At 40.0% G+C, this 20,185-nt stretch overlaps 1 protein-coding gene and 1 non-coding gene across 4 annotated transcripts in view; both read right to left on the reverse strand.

Annotated features, from left to right (window-relative positions):
* The window catches only part of CPSF3 (cleavage and polyadenylation specific factor 3), a 43,674-nt gene extending 23,548 nt beyond the window's left edge, over positions 1-20,126 (reverse strand). For 2 of the 3 annotated variants that reach the window (XM_059942242.1, XM_059942241.1), the window contains exons 1-9: positions 19,951-20,126; positions 15,132-15,195; positions 13,900-13,997; positions 13,154-13,282; positions 11,704-11,881; positions 8,572-8,661; positions 6,277-6,427; positions 1,800-1,975; positions 612-770 (exon numbers count right to left, since the gene is read on the reverse strand). In XM_059942242.1, coding sequence (XP_059798225.1) covers positions 612-770; positions 1,800-1,975; positions 6,277-6,427; positions 8,572-8,661; positions 11,704-11,881; positions 13,154-13,282; positions 13,900-13,997; positions 15,132-15,195; positions 19,951-20,000 — 1,095 coding nt within the window. In that variant the 5' untranslated portion in view covers positions 20,001-20,126. Of the gene's footprint in view, positions 1-611; positions 771-1,799; positions 1,976-6,276; positions 6,428-8,571; positions 8,662-11,703; positions 11,882-13,153; positions 13,283-13,899; positions 13,998-15,131; positions 15,196-19,950 lie in introns of those variants that run through there. The other variant, XM_059942243.1, reaches the window with a different exon arrangement.
* LOC132347134 (small nucleolar RNA SNORA11) lies at positions 4,693-4,822 on the reverse strand. The gene has a single exon (XR_009497093.1). It is a non-coding gene; the product is annotated as a small nucleolar RNA SNORA11 (small nucleolar RNA).
* Positions 20,127-20,185: the final 59 nt, after the last annotated feature.

Consider the following 20,185-nt stretch of genomic DNA (forward strand, 5'->3'; position numbering starts at 1 on the left):
GTAATGTAATAAAAGTGATCAAAGCAGGGAATCATAATGTATTTAAAAAAATAAAATTGAAGTTATTGATAAGAGATAAGAGGTGATGCAGGAATATTCATAAAGTTTCTCTAAAGCTTTGCACATCAATGTCTATATCCCTCAGAGTTAATATCAACCATCTTATATCAAGAGAAGATGGGCAATCAACCCAAACACATTCTCCAGCTTTTCAAGAGAACACTTATTAGTAAACCTCTTTCTCATCAGATGAGGGTATCCATGTGTTTGTCTCAAATAGATTCCCTTCCATTTTGTTTCTTACTGCAACCAGATGAGTGAGTCTCAAACTTTCACGTGCCAACCACTCACCTGAGGACCTCATTCTTCAACCTGAAGAACATCTCCAGCTGCCTACTGCCATCCTCATTTTTAAAACAGCAAAACCTGCACTATTTAAAGAACTACTTCAATGGAAAAACCTGGGAGGATACTGCCACCTCTGCAGCCTTAATTAGGAAGAACACGATGGTCTCAGGCTCTGACTGACCTTGGCAAGCGTCCCTTCTACACAGTATCCCGCTATGCAGCCTTAATTAGGAAGAACACGATGGTCTCAGGCTCTGACTGACCTTGGCAAGCGTCCCTTCTACACAGTATCCCGCTATAATGACGCCATTCCTCTTATCAGTACACCAGCTTTCAAAGAGCTCTCTGGATAAGCCACTCTGCATCATGCCTGGGGAGGCCATTACAACGCTGGGACCAATGTCATCAAAATGATCCATGCTCTGAGAAAGAAAAGGGAATGGTAAAAGCATGTTAAATACCAAGGTTTGACAAAGCATTCCTTACTTGTAAAGAATACCGAAAAGTGAGGTAAAAAGGTTATTTAATCACATGACTGGAAGGGCCTTCACAAGACTAGTAAACATTTTAAGTCTAATTTCCAAGTCCCTAAACAGTTTATTTAGGCTGGGAATGAAATGAAAACAAAATGATAAAAAGCAATTAGTTCACATTGACTTCAAAACCTTCTACGGTAGCTAAAAGACAATTAGGACCATTTTCAGTGCCTAGCAGGCAGGCAGGCAGGCAGGCAGAAAGTAAAAGGAAGAGTCAAATGGGTTTCTATCCACCCAAGAGAGAACTCTGAAAGAACTTCCCCAAAGACTCACAATGGCTTTGCACACTTCATCAATATTTTGAGCTGGCCAGAAAATCTAACTAAAAAGTTTAACATTGTTTCGAGGGAAAACTTGGCTCTAATTCCTAAGCAATTAACTTAAAAAATAATACTTTATGAACAGAGCCTATTGATAACTGGAAGACCACTTACTACTTGAATTATTTGGGGTATTATGTCTATTATGATTAGAGCATTAGTTGGAATGAAACGTTTTTTAAATTAAAGGAAATCAGATTTTACTGAATGCTTTAGAAAAATAAACATGATAATTTTCATATATGGAATCTGCAGTGCTAATCAAAAAGATGATTAGGTTTGAGTAGGAACAGAAAAAATATGTAACAGATATTTTTCTCATCAGGGCTTCTTATTTCTATGGCAGAGAAATCCAAGCTTTTTAGCAATAGTAAATATTGAGAACATGCAGAGACTTGGAACAAGTGGCAGTATTTGTTTAAGCAAAAAAGAATGCCAGTTGCTAAATTTTTGATTTCCCTCAGAAAAGTGATGCCTGCTTCAGAAAAGGTAAGACTTCAGCAAGGATTCAGCCACAGAATCAACGTCAGGCATCTCCTACTACTAACGACTTACTTGAGTATTATCTGTCCTTCTTTCTTCTACAAGCACTCACCTTAAGGTTACTAATATGTTTGAAAACAAAGGGATTGTTGATGTTGATCTGTTTGCGGATTTTGTCATTCATGGCGTTTACATATGTCTGGTACACTGCCATACACTTCTTGGCCAAAGACGATGCATAGTATATTGGAATATCATGGAGTTCTGGGTGATTCTGCCAGTACTCATCTAGAGAGATTTTACAAGAACAAATATTTTGTTATGTGGAGTAAATAGTTCAAATAATAAATGACACGTACAATTAGTTTTTTAAAATTCAGACAAGAAATAAAGCACATAACTATATTTTAAAGAGGTTAAGAAAAATTAGCCTGGTCTTAACTCAAACTTATAAAACAAGAACTTCTTTCTTTCCTTCTGTTTTTTTAAATTGGAGTAGAGTTAATTCAGAACGTTGTGTTAGTTTCTGGTGTACAGCAAAGTGCTTCAGTTATACATATATATACATATTCTTTTCCATTCTAGTTTATCACAAGATATTGATTACAGTTCCCTATGCTATACAGTAGAACCTTGTTGTTTATCTATTTTACATATAGTAGTTTGTATCTGCTAGTCCCAAACTCCCAAATTATCCCCCCGCCCCACTCTTCCCCTTTAGTAACCATAAGTCTGTTTTGTTTCTGTTTTGGAAATAAGTTCATTTGTATATTTCAGATTCCACATATAAGAGATATCGTATGGTATTTGTCTTTGTCTGACTGACTTCACTTAGTATGATAATCTCTAGGTTCATCCATGTTGCTGCAAATGGCAATATTTCATTCCTTTTTTATGGCTGTGTGTATACACCACATCTTCTTTATCCATTCATCTGTCAGTGGATATTTAGGTTGCTCCCATGTCTTGCCTATTATAAATAGTGCTGCTATGAACACTGGAGTGCATGTATCTTTTCGAATTAGAGTTTTCTCCAGACATATGTCCAGAAGTGGGATTGCTGGATCATATGGTAACTCTATTTTTAGTTTTTTAAGGAACCGCCATACTGTTTTCCATAGTGGCTGCACCAATTTACATTCCCACCAACAGTGTACGAGAGTTTCCTTTTCTCCACACCCTCACCAGCTTTTTTACTATTTGTAGACTTTTTGATGATGGCCATTCTGACCTGTGTGAGGTGATACCTCATTGTAGTTTTGATCTGCGTTTCTCTAATAATTTAGCAATGTTGAGCATCTTTTCATATGCCTATTGGCCGTCTGTATGTCTTCTTCGGAGAAATGTCTATTTAGGTCTTCTGCCCATTTTTTGATCGGGTTGGGTTGTTGGTTTTTTTGATATTGATTTGTATGAGCTGTTTGTATACTTTGGAAGTTAAGCCTTGTCGGTCGCATCATCCCAGTCCGTAGGCAGCCCTCTCACAAAACCGATCTCTAAGTGCTAACGCGGGACCTAAAAAGAATGTCGTGATCACAGTCCCAAACGGGGAGGCTTTTAAAAATAATTTGGTAGAGTTTACGCTGAATAAGAGACCATAACTTATGACTCCAGAGAGACACTAAATTCTGTGATGGTTTTAAATAAAAATGTTTTATTAATATTTCATATAGACTTAACTGATATTAGAACTTTGTAATTAGACTTTACTAATTACAAGACAGGACCACCAAAGGAGTTAAAACCGATTTTGAACACAAAAAAGTCACATTACTGTGTGACTATGTTTTTAGAAAACTGCTAACCAGTTTCTGATAGTTACTGAAAACAGTGGGCAACATACCTTCAAAGGAAGGCTTGTTTTTATTGAAAATCCTCATTAAATCCCAAAATATTATGAAGGTAGTATGGCCAAAAGACATCATTCATGCTACTAGGTACACCTGCATTTAGGAAATTTATTAAATGTCTAGTATGCAATTTACATATATTATTCCTATTTTCAAAACAAATTTATGAAGATTTATTTCCATTTTATAGATTAGGAAGCTGAGGCTAAGAAAGGTTGAAAAGTGTGGGAATGTTCTTTTTCCACTTGATGTGTAAGTGAAAACTCTATATAAGGACAGGGACTTTTCCTGTCATGCATATTACAAATACATTTCCTGCTTTGCCCTCTGGTTTAATCGTTCATGTTCTTTTAGATGTAATTAAAATTTTTAATGGTGTCGATGTTTTCATATATACTCTTATGATTTCTCAAATACCTTGCAAAGTATGCTACATCCCAAGATCACATCACAGTCTCCTATTTTTTTGGTGTATTTTTTTTTTCTTTTTAGATTAATTTGTGCTTTTATTTGCCAGTATAACTACAGTAACCTGCAAACTTTTTTATTCTAAAAAGCACATTTTACATCACAGTCCAACAAACACACACATATATAATGTGTATACATATATAAAAGTGAAACAAAGGTTTTGCCAATAACGTCTACCCTGAGTGTTAATTCTTTTTAAGACTTTTTTTTTTAAACTAAGGCTGAACTGCACTGACACATCATAATCACCAAAGTCCCTAGTTCAACTTAGGGTTCGCTTTATGAAGTGAATAGTGTTGCACGTTCTATGGGTTTGGACAAAAGTATGACGACATAAAATCATTGTAATGTCATACAAAGTATTTTCACGGCTCATAAAAACTTCTGTATTCTGTGTATTCATCTCCCCTCCCCCCCAAACTCCTGGCAACCACTGATCTTTTTATTGTCTCCATTGTTTTGCCTTCTCCAGAATGGCATATAGATGGAATCTATTTTTCTTTTTTCCTTGAAGAGAGGGGTTCAAAGCCTTTATGCCTGTAACACCACTCATGGCCCAGCCACACGTGGACCGGACAGGCTCCAGGTGGCAAACACCCCCACTAAATACCGTAGCTTTCCTTCCAGTACTGAGCCCCGTCCCACTGGTCCTACCCAGCAGCCACGTGGAGGTGAACGGGGGATAAGTGTTGGGTATATGTTCATAGGAAGGCCACAGGTTTTGTGCCCCTTGTCACAATGAACCCTGATTCCTGTCGGGTGTGTTGTAAACAGACAAGCCATTTCTTCAGACCCCCTGCTCTGAGCACACCCCTTTTTGGTGTATTTTTAAGAGAAAATTTTAAATGTTAAAAAAAGCTGAATAACTTGCCCAGGGTCGTATGGTTAGAGCTCAGGTGAGATCTGAAACCAGCGGCTCACGCAGTCATCCTCTCGCTATTACAGCACATTACGAGGAGAATTTAAGGGACAAGGAGCAACCAAGTGCGTAGAGCAGTCCTGGCTCATAAAAGGAATCAAAATATACTTGATAGTAGGGCTGCCAGACAAAAACAGCAAACGCCCAATTAAACTTGAATTTCAGACAAATAAAAGATTTTTAGTATAATAATATATATTAAATATTGGACATACCTAGGCTAAAATATTATTATTTATCTGAAATTAAAATTCACCTGGCGTCCTGTATGTTTATTTGCTAGACCTGGCAACCCAATTTGATGGTGACAACATGGTTTCACTCTCTTAATTTCTTCTGCTCCTCAGATTACTTTGTCATGGAGACTTTTCATTTCAAGACTTCTATAGGACAAATGTGACTTGCAATTTGAAAGAAGAACCAAGAGAAAACGGACTGGCTTAGGCTTTAGAAAATTTAGCTTCTACTAAGTCCTGTCTCTCTCAGATTTGCTTTTGATCTGAGGTCATTTATTCTTTTTCCCTTGTTTCCCTTTTCAGTGTAACAGGGATACTATTTATCATACAGATGAACTGAGAACTGAGAGTAAGAGCTCAAGATCATTTCTAGTTCTTCACGTTGAAACTATATACGTACGAGGCACTTATCAGTTATTCTTTAAGAAGAGTGTATTCCCCAGAAAATAATCACAGAATGTTAAAAAGGGTCATTAAATACAAATATAGGCAAAAAGTGACACCCGCTGTTCCTCTTATTACAAAAAGTTACACATGCTCATTGAAGTATTTGGAAAATGGAGAAAAGCAGAAAATGAAAAAGAAATCATCCACTTTCTCACTATCCAGATTTAACATCTGGGTATCTCTAAATGTCTTTCCAGTCATTTGTGTGTTTTTTACCTAACTAGGATCAGCGTTCACAGTTTTGAACCCTATTTTTTTGGTCCACTTAACATATTACGTAAAAATACGTAATGACTCATCTGAAACATGATTTTTTCCTACAATATGATATTTACTAACATAATATTTACTTAAAAATATTTAGAATTATGAATTGTCTTACTTACAAAATTTTCTATGTATTTATTTCCCAGAAGTTGAACTGCTGGGTCAAAGGGTAGCATCTTTTTAAGACTTCTGATGCTGATGGTACACCACTCATATTCCAGCAGCACGGTATGAGACTCACTATTGCTCTGGGCTCTTTCTGGCACCAAGTCCCTATTCTTAAATACAGAAACTGCAGCCCCAAAGGGTAGAATGACCTATCCAAGGACATGCAACTATCTTGATATAACTGCACTGTAAGATTTTGAGAATCTCCCAAATAAAAAGGAAAAGGCATACCTAAAATCAAGAGAAGCTCCTGAGCCCTTCCAAGAGCAAAGACAGGAATGAGACCTCTGCCCCCTCGGTTCACAATATCGTGAACAGTGTTACAGAACCTTGCCTCTCGCTCTTCTCGCTTCTCATGGATATGGGTTCCGTAAGTAGATTCCTAAAGAACATATCAGAAGTGTTGAGACCAAGGTTGATAATTCTCAAAGAATACAAAAGTTAAACATCAATGAAATGCAGAAGCAAAGTGACCTATTTCTCTATTAATATGCCATTTACTTGAACATACATTGTTAGAACACTAGTTGGAAAGAAGAACAGATACAAAAGTTAGAATTCACATCTAAGTAATAAGAACTTTTTAGAAAATGGAATCAGGAAATAGTCCAAAAATGTATGTTTCCTGCTCAAGATAATTTTGTGATGCCTTTTTTTTTCTTTTAAAGCGTTTTGCTTTCCATGGCTGGGGAAAAGGCTATTTCTCCCACCTCTGATAAGTCAAAGCTTATAAATCAGAAATAGATAGTTTCTCATAGTTTGTTTAAGAATATCCCCTAGATTTTTTTGGTGAGGGGGGTGGGGGATGTTCACATCTGCAAAACAACTCAGGAAATTTGCATCAAATACTATTATCTAGGTACTTCATAGAGGAGCTAAAGCAGAGGATATGGGGGAAGGCCTGTCCTGGGAAGGCCCCATGGGGTCTTTCTCGGTTACATATATAATTGTCTTATATGCTGTTTTGGTACTTGTTTTTGTCATTATATATCTACCTTTTCCCCCATCATCAAATAGTCTTCTAAAATATGAAAGGAATGATTTGGGGGAGGGTATGGGAGGACTGTCAAATACATTCACAGGACTGTCAAATAGTCTTCTAAAATATGAAAGGCATGATTTTGGGGAGATTAATTTTTAAGTGAGTCATGGTTGCTTAAAAATCAATCTCTAAGAAAATTATTATGCATAAGAGATAGTTGGCTAATTAACAAATAAATATATCCATGTTTTTATTAACATATACTTTTAAAAACTTCTTATAAAAATTATATTTTGTTCTTCGTGTTACTTAGAAAATAAAATTCTCCTATAAATATACTTCCTCCTAAGAGTTTGCTACATATTCTCCTAGTTACAATGAGCTTTTAAATGACTAAACAGTATTTCATCATATAGAGTTACTGTAATTTAATCAATCCCCAAAGTTGGGCATTTAAGCTATTTAAAATATTTCATTATTAGTAAGTGTATTTTGCAGATCCCTGAACATAAATATTTGAATCCTTCAACAAAATCATGCTAAATTCATCATATCCTATTCTTATAAACATATCATTATTAAAGTCACATGAATTTCAAAAAAAAAAAAAAAAAAATCCCCTAGACCTTACTCTGTGGTGCACTGACAAGCAGCGCTGGCATCCCCAAGGGCTTATTCGAAGTGCTGAATCTCAGGCCCCAGCCCAGCCATAATCAGAATCTGTATTTTAACAGCATCGCCAGATGATTCATAAGCACATTAAAATTTGAGAAGCACTGCTCTACAGTACCAGATATAATGAAAATAAATTTTTTTCCTGAGGGTTTAAAAAAAACTTCCTTTAAGGTCAGTTTATATGCCAAGTATACTGTGAGCTGAGCCAAACTGAATCTGCTCACGACACACCGCACACGGACAGCAATACGCAGCAGCTCCTCACCCTTGGGCAGCTGGGGGATGCCGCAGGTGGTGAGGGAGAAACAGACAGCTCTTCTACCTTGAACTAACTGTCCTTGATATTCTTATATAAACCATAGGTCCAATGCACATTTATTAATTTGCTCCTCACCAATCACCCCCTCCCCACCAAAGCTTCTGTGTACAGTTAATATTTTTTAAATTTTTCTGAGACTCGTAACCTAGTAGGCAGGTAGCGCATACACATAAAGTTAGCAGGTGCTACAGGCCAAAAGACAGTCACCATGGCAAAGACAGTGGGGCCATGCCATTCTACACAACCTTTAAGATACTCGAGAAATTTGAGGTAATCAACCTAGACAAGAATATTCAGGAGACAGCATATCATCTCTGATATTAGACTAGAGTTAATATATTTAACCTGATATTAGACTAGAGTTAATATATTTAACAGCAAGAAAGTGTAGCTGCACTACAAGGAGAGGTCCCAAAATTAAGTTTTATACTAAAAAACCAGACACATTTATATCTGATCACGTATTACGAAAATGAGATCATGATATTTTTTCCCATTAGAAAAGTTCTGCTTATATTACACTAACTACAATCAGGGCACTAATACTTACAATGATAAGAATATCAGGTTTAATATTAGGAATTTCAGCTGCCATTAAGTGTCTATCTTCTTGTCTTGAGAAATCACCTGTGTACAAAAGCTGTGAAAAAGATAAAGCCAGAAAGTTAGGATTTTGGAAGGCTTCGTTTTACTACTATCTTTAGCTCATAAATTCTTTTATTTATTTTTGGCTGTGTTGGGTCTTCGTTGCTGTGTGTGGCCTTTCTCTAGTTGCAGCGAGCGGGGGCAACTCTTCTTTGCGGTGCGCAGGCTTCTCACTGCGGTGGCGTCTCTTGTTGCGCAGCACGGGCTCTAGGCGTGCAGGCTTCAGTAGTTGCAGCACGTGGGCTCAGTAGTTGTGGCTCATGGGCTCCAGAGCACAGGCTCAGTAGTTGTGGCACACGGGCTTAGTTGCTCCGCGGCATGTAGGATCTTCCCAGACCAGGGCTCAAACCCGTGTCCCCTGCATTGTAAGGCAGATTCTTTACCACTGGACCACCAGGGAAGTCCCAAACTGATATCTTTTAAAAGCAATTGCTAAGTACTTCTTGGGTAGCTTCAATCCACTGAACAGGAAAGTAGAGATCATTCAATTCAGAGACCTATTTATTTAGGTCTTCTTTAATTTCTCTCAGCAGTATTTTATTTTTTTTATTGGTCAAAAGACTTTATACTCCATTAATATCTAAAAGGACAACTACTGAGTTCCACTTTACTTTCAATATCTTCAGATCCTCTCCATGCGACACTTCTGCCATTAGTCTTTACATTCTGAAAGTAATGGGAGTTTCATGCCATTTCTAACAGATCATTCAAGTAAAACCAATTATAAAATTACTCATAAGTCTACCAGCTTCCCTGATCACTTTATTTTTTTTTAATTTATTTTTTTGCCGCTTCTTGCCAAGTTTATTTTTTTAACATCTTTATTGGAGTATAATTGCTTTACAATGGTGTGTTAGTTTCTGCTGTATCACAAAGTGAATCAGCTACATATATACATATATCCCCATATCCCCTCCCTCCTGCGTCTCCCTCCCACCCTCCCTATCCCACCCCTCTAGGTGGTCACAAGGCACTGAGCTGATCTCCCTGTGCTATGCAGCTGCTTCCCACTAGCTATCTATTTAACATTTGGTGGTGTATATATGTCCATGCTACTCTCTCACTTCGTCCCAGCTTACCGTTCCCCCTCCCCATGTCCTCAAGTCTATTCTCTATGTCTGTGTCTTTATTCCTGTCCTGTCCCTAGATTCATTGGAACCATTTTTTTTTTTTTTAGATTCCATATATATGTGTTAGCATACAGTTTTTGTTTTTCTCTTACTTCACTCTGTATGACAGACTCTAGATCCATCCACTTCACTACAGATAACTCAATTTCGCTTCTTTTTATGGCTGAGTAATATTCCATTGTATATATGTGCCACATCTTCTTTATCCATTCATGTCGATGGGACACTTAGGTTGCTTCCATGTCCTGGCTATTGTAAATAGTTCAGCTCATAAATTCTTGAAAGTGAGGTTCAATAGAAAAAAATGGCCTGTAACTGATGAATTTAGATGCAGTGTTTGTGTCTAATTCAAAATGTGTAAATTAATTCAGTCATAAACCATCCAGTGTTTCAATTATTAAATCTAACTAATGGGAATAATATATTCCAAGAATCAGCCCACAAAGATAACCTCTATATTAATGAACTTGAGACATATTCTCAATATCTTAGAGAAAAAGGTCATGATGATGAGGAAAGAAATCTACTAAGGTATATGGAAAACCTATCTAGATAGAAGATAAAATCCTATCTCCAACAAATTTCATCAAATTTGAAATGCGACTCTAGATTTGCATTCGTGCTATTTTCTCCTTATTTTATGTGCCTTTGAGCAAGCGGCAAGAATAAATGGTTTAGCAGTACACAGTACAAGTCACTGTGTAAAAATTTCAAACAATGAGCAGCTACAAAAAATTTAGAACACTATTACACTATAGCACTGGTTCCCAACTCTGGCTGCACGTAAGAATCACCTAGAGGGAATTCCCTGGCGGTCCAGTGGTTAGAACTGCACGCTTTCACTGCCGAGGGCCTGGGTTCAATCCCTGGTCGGGGAACTAAGATCCCACAAGCCTTGCCATGCGGCCAAAAAAAAAAAATCACCCAGAGAACTTAAAAATAAAAGGCCAAGGTCATTCTCTCAGATGCACTGGTATTTCATTTTATTTTTTAATTTTATTTCTGTAAAATTTTTATTTTTGGCTGCACTGGATCTTCGTTGCTGTGCACGGGCTTTCTCTAGTTGCTGTGAGCGGGGGCTACTCTTCGTTGCTGTGCACGGGCTTTCTCTAGTTGCTGTGAGCGGGGGCTACTCTTCGTTGCGGTGCGCGGGCTTTTCATTGCGGTGGCTTCTCTTGTGGCAGAGTACAGGCTCTAGGTGCGTGGGCTTCAGTAGTTGTGGCACATGGGCTTAGCTGCTCCACGGCATGTGGAATCTTCACGGACCAGGGATGGAACCCGTGTCCCCTGCATTGGCAGGCGGATTCTTAACCACTGCGCCACCAGGGAAGACCTTCACCGGTATTTTAGAAAGCTCCTTAAGTGATTCTAATGTGTAGCCAGAGTTGAGAACTGGTGCACAACTCAGTCCTGAAATCCATTAGTCCATCTACATTTTTCTCAAGTTTTTCAAGACTTCCATCAATCTTTTTCATCAAAGATGGCTGGAAAGATCCTTTCTGATTAACCTCTTTCACTCACGCAGTCTACCCTCTTTAGGGGTTTATATGTGAATCCCAGAACATCAAGAGGACATGAATGCCAAAACGTATTTCAATGTTAAATGGATGCAGCCACAAAGAAGGCTCTTCCCTAAAGAGCTTTCAGTTTTCTAAGGGACACTGAAAAGGCATTAATCCTACAGTAACATGAGGGGACTTTATTGAGATGCTTATTATTCTCTTTTCTTAATCATGATTAGAGAAGTAATATCATGGGAGTATGAACTACGATATTTACAAGGAAAAAGTATCAACTTAATTTTATCTTATGTTTCAGTGTTTTGACACTTTGCTAGTCTTAGGGAATATTCTTTAAAGCCCTGCACTGATTTCTTGTGAGCAGGAAATTCCCGAGCTAGAGCGTACCTTCACGCCCGCGATCTCAATCATGAACATGGCAGCTCCCAGGACATGGCCTGCGTGGTAACACCAAAACTTGATTCCTGCAACTTCCTTCACTTCATGAAAGTTGATGGTTTCAATTTTGTCCATGCTCTCTTCCAAATCTGTCTCAGTATACAGCATGTCGTCTGCTGATATATTACTAAATTTTTAAAGATGCCAACACAACAAAAATTAATGGTAAGATTTTACAAGTCTTTGAACTCAGAGAAATTATCTGTGGATGACATAACCACGTATTTCTTAAAATTATATTGTACATATTATGCTATTTAGAATCTCTTTTTTTACTCTGCTATTATAATAAAAATGTTCAGTGTGTGTAGCTGTAAAGTATGATTTTAAGCAAAGCACAAACAGTAAATTAAGGCAAAGTACTCTTTAGGCTAGTACTTCTCAACCTTTCTTCCTGCCCCAACACTCTTGCGAGATAAACTCACCCACATACATTGAACCATGCAGAGTTCTTCACACTGGGATGTGAAAAGATTTCTCTAGAAAGTTTAACATAAGTGTTCTCCTGAAAATTATGCTAACGTACTTCCAAAAAAGCAAGAGAGAGTAGGGGTTAAGGACACACACTCTGGAGCCAGAGTGTGGCACACCCAGATTGCCTGCGTCCAAATCCCAGCTTTGTCTCTTACTGTGACCATCACAGGCAAATTACCTAACCTCTCTGTGCCTCAGTCTCATCATCTGTAAAATGGGATTCACGACAGAACCTACATCATGAGGTTGATATGAAGATTACATGAGTTAACATATATTAAGAACTGAGGGCTGTGCCTGGCACGTGGTAAGCATTCTTTAAGAGGTAACCAGTATAATTATTACTAAGGATAACTGTTCCATTCTTCTGTATTTATATAGGAGAATAACAAATTGCCTCTTAGCTACCCTTGGAATATACATATGAAACAGTAAACTTCTGAAGGCTAATCATTTGTGCTATAGGTATCATAAAAATGCTTCAAACTTTCTGGTAAAGGAGTAGATTTTCCCCTTGCAACTGGAAAAAACTTCCCCAGAGAACTTTTTCACTTAAGATAGTCAATTTGCTTAGATCAAATCATCCAAAAGAAGATTTCAGTATACAGCACCGTAAAATGTATTTTGTTTTAAATTTTAATAAAATTATGAAATTCTATTTATAGAATATTGCTATCATACCTTATAACTCACCTACATTACAAAGATTTAAAAGGATGCAAAAACTACATAAAGACTTTAAGGCCAAGGAGGTGCTGGGGACATGACAGGTATTTGATGAGTTGTTATGATGAGTGACTAAATTAATGACATCCTTGCGAACAGAAAGAAAACATCTCATTTCAAAACACAAAATGGTCTGTATCTTGAACCATATGTATTGTGTAGAACCAAGGGCATGTATAAATCTAAAAAAGTAATTTACCTAACTTTGACATAATCTGAAAGAAGCCATCTATAAATAGCTTTTGTGGCATGAGTCATAAATGTTCTTCCTTTGAAACTTGTCTTCTGTAGAAACCAGGGCAAAGCTCCACAGTGATCCAAATGGAAACTTAAAAAGAAACAAAGGGCTTCTGTCAGTTCTTAAAATATTATCCATCATGTGTCTTATATAATAAAACTCACTGTACAGAAAAGTTCTATGTAACAATTACATACTGATACTTTCAGAACACCAAGGATAGGTATGTGCAGAAGGAAGGAGTAATGCATCTAGTTCTAGTGCAAGAAAAGGATATTAAAAGTATTTTTTAGGCATCAAAATGTAGCCAAACCTATTCTCAACAGCTAAAATTATAACAAGCGCTTTAGTCATATAAAGTTGAAACACGTCACTGTTTATATGTGAAGTTCCCACAGAACAATGTGACAACACAGTGGCCTCAGGAGTTATTCTGCAAAAGAGCTTTCTTGGTCTTAAGTTTCACAAGGATCCAAGGCATATGTTACCTTCTTCTCACTCTACAGATGGGAAAGTAAGTATTTCATAGTAACCTTCTCTCACCTGTGAGGATGATATGGTGTGTTGTCTTAGACTTAGATGTCTGCAATATAATTCCTAGTAGAAAATACTCTTAAAACACCAGAATCTTAAAATCTGGCAAAGAATGATCTTTACAGTAAAGGTCCTTGGAAAACAGTGTCCTTAATAAAGAAAAAAAACCTTACTGACTAATTAGTAGGAGATCAATCTCAGCTGGGTCAATTAAATCGATGTAAGGAAGAGCATCCATTCCTTCTAGGCCTGGGTGGATCCCACAGTCCAACTGAAAGAAATAGAAAAAAAGATCATAATCTCCTCCACATTATATTAAAATTCATTCAACAAATAGACAATAATTATAACTGACCCATCACACCATACATAATCAGGATGGACTCTATACATGTGGGAAGCATTTGGAATGCAATTCTTACTAAATGGGCAAACACGCCATTAACTCTAACTTTCCAAACAAATTTAATTGTAGCTCACATTTAGAGTCACAGGACACAAAATACAAGACATCTTCTTTCTAGCTACTTTTTGTAGGCACTATAACAACGAATGAACTCTTTTTCAAGAACTTTAATATCAGAAATGGTGAACATTTTTAAAGTTTATAGATTCGCTATTACCAGATGCGACTATTGTGAGAAGACAATGATTAGACACTGGAAACTTCCCTGATCAGGGCAATTTAAGTATTAGAAGGCAAATTCTTAAGAGTCACTCATTAACGGGTTATATCCTCATTTTGGTCATATCCTATCAATTAATACAATAAATGACTAAAAAGACGACCGTGTCTGCCATATGCCCGTTCTTTTCAGAGTGCGAGAAACAGAGGAATGGGACCAAAAGACCATGATGAGCCACTGCACTGCCTTCCTAACGAGGACCACATCTCTTCTAGCCCCTTCACCTCTCAGCCAAGGAAATGGGCTGAGAGGAGAGACTGACATGCCCAAGGCCAGGTGTCCTAGTGCTAACTTAGGTACCTCAGCTGCCAGACCAGGGCCCTACTGTCACACTGCACGGGGGTGGCTGGAGCTCTGCATGTGTTCAGGTGGCCAGTTTCTTGGTGTCTCCCACTGGGGGTGGGGCAGTTAGGTTGGCCAGACCTTCAGGAGTGGAAGAGGGACCTTGAAGATACAGTAGATCAGGAGATCCAGTTGACAATTTTACAATCTTAGAATATATTTTCTCAGTTTACTTAATGTTTTATCAAATTACTAAGTGGAAGGTGTCCTAGTTTTCCGCATTAACATTTTACACAGATGACCTATACCAACTATGACTTTATTCTGGGAACTAAACAGATAACTACTGAACTAGAAAAATCTATCGAACTAGAAAAGACCTAACACCCGAGGCAGACGGGAACATACTGTTAACCGCACTACAAAATAATAATTACCATTATTTTTCTTCCTTTGAACTCCAGAATAATACATGATCTTCCCACTTCTTGCCCAGCTCCACTGTAAACATTCAAGGGAAGAGATAAAAATGACTGAAAAACAATCAAAATAAAGCCCAATAAATTCAAACTTTTTTACAACTTTAACTCTGTTCCATCTGACGCCAGCACTCACTTGAGGCAGATAAAAGTTCCACAAAATTATAAAGATAGCAAAGAACAGCGTCAATGTGGGAAAAGATGAAGACTGACCTTTGGGAGTTCACAGATCTTTCAGTTGTTAAAATTGTGAGACAAGCTGGTATAGATCTGAGAAGCCCAAAGGTTAAATCCAACCCTCTGAATGTTACGGTTAAATTGTGATGTATTCAACATGTAAACTAACAGTGATTCAGATTATTTAATAAGACTTTTGAATTAGCACTTATGTAAAAACCCATAAGCACTTAAAAATTCTTTCATTTTCTTTAACATGATAATGTGCATTTACCAAATAGCTTAAATTTAAATAGACTTATCTTATTCATACCTGTGAATCTCATTCCCTTTTCCTTCTACTTTCTGTTGTTTCAGTATATCTGATACCAAGTACTTCAAACTAATTTCCTTTCTTCTTAAATTAATGAAACAGCCTTACTTTCCAATTCCCGTAAGACTTTAAGTTAAACTTCGCCTGCTTTTCCAATCCCTCCCCTTCTCTGACTGCCTCTCCCCAACCATTCTAGCTCATGATTCACCCACTCATTCAAGATCAAGCAGCTTTTTCGTGTGTGTGTGGCTGCACTGTGACGCTTTCGGGATCGTAGCTCCCTGACCAGGGATTGAACCCGGGGCCCTGGCAGTGGAAGCACAGAGTCCTAACCGCCGGCAGCTTCTCTTTGCCAAGCACCGTATTAAGTGCGTAGACTACGGAAAGGCCTAATACCAGGACCCTGAGCTCAAGGAACGCATAGGCTGCTAGGAGACAGGCATGAGATGGATGCATCCTCAAACGGAGACCCTACTTCAGAGCAGGACAAGGAAGACCAGACCCCCACGGCGCTACTGTGGATTCCTGTGGATTCCTGACCTTCCACGCGCCCTCGAAAGTGTCCCTAGCTCAGTGTTCTCTTACAATTAGCGTGGTAACTATTTCAACCTTTCTCCCCGTTCCTAAATTTTCCAACCCTCTATCCTAACTCTTCACTCGAGGCATGGCTTTCTCTGCATCAAAAAACTGTACAGTTCAGCTGTCAGTTTCCTCAACTTACCAACCCACCCACATCTTTCTCTCCTTCCATTTCTCCTGCAACAGAGAACAGACCTCTCTCTCTACGGCTAATCCTTTCACCATGGTTCTACACTCTGCACACTCCCTCCTTCTGAGGAACTGACCCCTGCCTGCTACATCATTGGCTTTTCCCTCACCAACCGAATTCAAACATGCCACAGTCACGCTCATCCCCAAATGAAAATCCCTTAATTCTAATCTCCTTTAGACTCCTTGCCCGCTTCCTAAAAGCTGCGTACACTCTCTGCCTCTATTTCCTTGCCTCCACTCACTCAATTCACTGCAATCTGTCTTTTTACCAACCGTTCTTCTGAAACTCTCCGTGCAGAACAGCTCTTCGTCGCTATGTGCAAACAGCCCCTCAGTTCTTATCTCACTGTTCTCCCGGCAGCACGCCATCCCTCCTGCTCCGTCCCTCTCCGTCATCCCTCCTGCTCCGTCCCTCTCTGCGCTTGGTTTCACTGACTTCACGCTCTCATCCTGTCCTACTGGTTTTCCGCCTTAGTTTCCTTCGCTCAGCTGCCTCTGCCCATCCGTCAAATGCTGTTATTCCAAGGGTTCTCTCCTTGGTCGTCTTCTCAGTCTTCCTGATCTTCATTCTCACATTTTTAACATGCTGAGGACTTCCAAATTTGTATTTGTAGCCCAGATTGTCCTCCTGAATTCCAGACCTCTAACAGTCACCTGGCACTGGTATCTCTCCTGGGACATCTCACAGACACCTTATATTCAAATATGCCAAACAAGTTTGCACCTCAGGTCCCTTGCCCTTGGTCTTCTTTCTTTCTGGAATGCTGCCCTCAGATATTGACATAATTGGCTCCTGTGTATCATTTGGGTCTCAGTTCAAATGTCACCCCCTCATCTGCCCTTCACAACATTCTATAATAACACTTAAAACTACATGAAGTTATTGTATCTACTTCTTTACGGCTTTTCTAACTATTAAAATGAGAGTTCCATAACAGCAGAGACGTTGTCTATTTCATTCACCGACGTATAACTAGCTACACTGCTTGACACGCAGTAAACCTCAAGAAATACCTATTGTGGGAATTCCCTGGCGGTCCAGTGGTTAGGACTCTGTGCTTTCACTCCTGAGGGCACGGGTGCAATCTCTGGTCGGGGAACTAAGATCCCACAAGCCGCGGCGCGGCCAGGAAAAAAAAAAAAAAAAAGAATTAAAGAAATACCTATTGAATGAGTAAAAACTCCCAAATTATGAGCCTTGGAAACATTATGCTAAGTGAAAGAAGCCGGTAACAAAAGGTTACATATTGTAACCCATTTATATGAAATGTCCAAAACAAGATAATCTGTAGAAATGGAAAGTAGATTAGTGGTGGCCTAGGGCTGGGGAAGTTGGAGGGAAATGGATATATAAGGGCTTCTTTTCGGAATGATGAAAATGTTCTGGAATTAGACAGTGGTGATAGTTGTAAAACTCTGTGTATATTAAAACTGTACACTTTAAATGAGTGTGCTGACGTGAATTCAATCTCAATAAGGCTGTTATAAAACAATACAACTCCCAAGTTTACTCCAGACCTGCCCCATCTCCTGCACTCCTGGAGCGAATAACACGACCACTTACCGGCCGTCCTACCTAGGAGTCCGTGTCGTCCTAACACTCCTCTCTACACTGCCTTTCCCCCAACAACGGCCCCTGACAATACGTCTGATCCGTTACAAGGTCCTAAAGATTTCACCTCTTTACTCTCTCAAACCTCTCTCTGTCCAATCCATTGCTGCTATTTTCACTCATTCCAAGCTCTCACTGCTTCATCACTTGGTTTATTTCAATATCATCCCACTGGATTCTCTCCACTTAATCCACCGTTTTTGTTTTTTTTTTTTGGCCGTACCACGCGGCACGCGGGATCTTAGCTCCTCCAACCAGGGTTGGAGCCTGTGCCCCCTGCCGTGGAAGCTCGGAGTCTTAACCGCTGGACCGCCAGGGAAGTCCCTTGATCCACCCTTTTATTCATTTGCTACACTGCTGCCAGGAGCATCTTCCATCTTCCTAAAACATAATTTCCACCACATCCCATCCTTGCTTAAGATCCTTCCCTGGCTCTCTACAACTGGCAATAAAGACCCCAAATCCTTACACAATGTCTTTCATAAGCTGGACCCTGACAGCCTCTACCATCTCATCTGCTAACCTTCTAGCCTCAGCCATGGGGAGACTGGCCACAAACAGAGCCCTCTCATTTTCACACGTGCCACTTCCTCGGCCTGGAGCACCCTTGCCCACACGTCAGCTGTCTTTAATTCCTGCTCATTCTTTAGGCCTCAGCTCATATCATAATTTCCAGGATGCATGAGGTGGCATTCTCCTCTCTGCTGGAAATCCCTTTTGCACTCTCACGGCCTTAGTGCAATGCCTATCTGTACTCTTACAGTAGTCACCATTGACTGAGCACCTACCACGAGCTTTACTCTGCACAGTTAAGTACTGCTATACTATTTCCACATGAGGAAATGGGTTCAGTGAGGCTGCTGTCCTAGCAATCGATAGCGTACAGATAGGACTTCAGGCCTGACTCCAAAGTGATGGTCTGCTCTTCCTCCAAACTATCTCTCCAGTACTTTTCATGTGGCGCTGCAGCTCCCTCCAAAAGGGTGAATCCAGTTCACTCAGCCCTCTGTCTTATTTGTATCCCTAGTGTCCAGTGTGGCCTTGACACTTGCTCAGTGTTTGCTGAGCACAGGAAGAGAGGACAGGTGTGAACTGAGCAGCGGCAAACTTGGGTTACGTCCCCAGTAGGTACTCAAGGAGTCCTTACTAAATGAACTTTTGAAAAAGGCACGTGTTCATGTGGTGCTGACTCATTTCTAACAGTGAGCATGTTGGTGGATTCTAGCCGCTCATTTACAGAATAAGTTCCTCCACATTTGTATTTCCCTTTCTAAGCAGCATTCCAGATCTGTAAGGTGCTTCTCTGACAGAAGGCCATTTCCAGTGAAAGGCCAGCCCTCCCCTGGTCAGTCAGGGGCTGAGATTTTGTCCTTAACACCTCGGCTTTTTCTTCCCTCCCACTTTCTACCCTCCTTATTCTCCCAGAGTTGGAGCTCTGAATGGAGCTCACAGCGAGTCCCTAATTTACCTCCTTTCCCATCCTGGCAAATACCAAGTTCTGGAGGTAACAGGTTAGTTCTTCCTCGCACCGCCACAGCCTTATCCACGTCCTCCTCTCATCCTGCTGTCCCCGGCGTCACCGGTTCCCTCAGAGCTTGCCACTCTTTGGCGAACAAGAAAGCGCCCAGCGGCCCCACAGACCTTCTTTCCCCGCCCCCCAACTCCACATACTCTCCTCCCTTGAGACCGAGGAAAAAGCAAAATCCCATGAAACCGAGCAGCCCCCTTCCGATCCACAGTTCTCCAAAGCCCTGCATCCGGAGGCCTGGCCCGCAACTGCGGACCAAGGGACCAAGGGCAGACTGCAGAGGCGCGCCGGCTGCGGCCGACTGAGGAGCCCAACCACCCGGGTACCCTCCTCGCCTCACAACCCGTGGCTTCATTCCCTCTCGCTGGTCCCTTACAGGGGTCGGATCAGCAGCTGGTCACTCTCCTCTGCGGGAATCGCAGACATCTGCAAACGGGGACGAGGAACAGGTTGCGGGAGGCTTTCTAAATTGGAAGAGCAGCCACAGGGAACACAGAAGGAAGGCCACCATTCACCGAGAGGACACCTTCCGGCGCCCTGGTGTCCGCCACCCTAGGCTCCTCCCTCTGACTTCCGGTCGTAGAACAAGGGGTCGGTCCGGGCACCGGGGG

The sequence above is a fragment of the Balaenoptera ricei genome, chromosome 13, assembly GCF_028023285.1.
Source record: "Balaenoptera ricei isolate mBalRic1 chromosome 13, mBalRic1.hap2, whole genome shotgun sequence".
Lineage (NCBI taxonomy): Eukaryota > Metazoa > Chordata > Mammalia > Artiodactyla > Balaenopteridae > Balaenoptera > Balaenoptera ricei.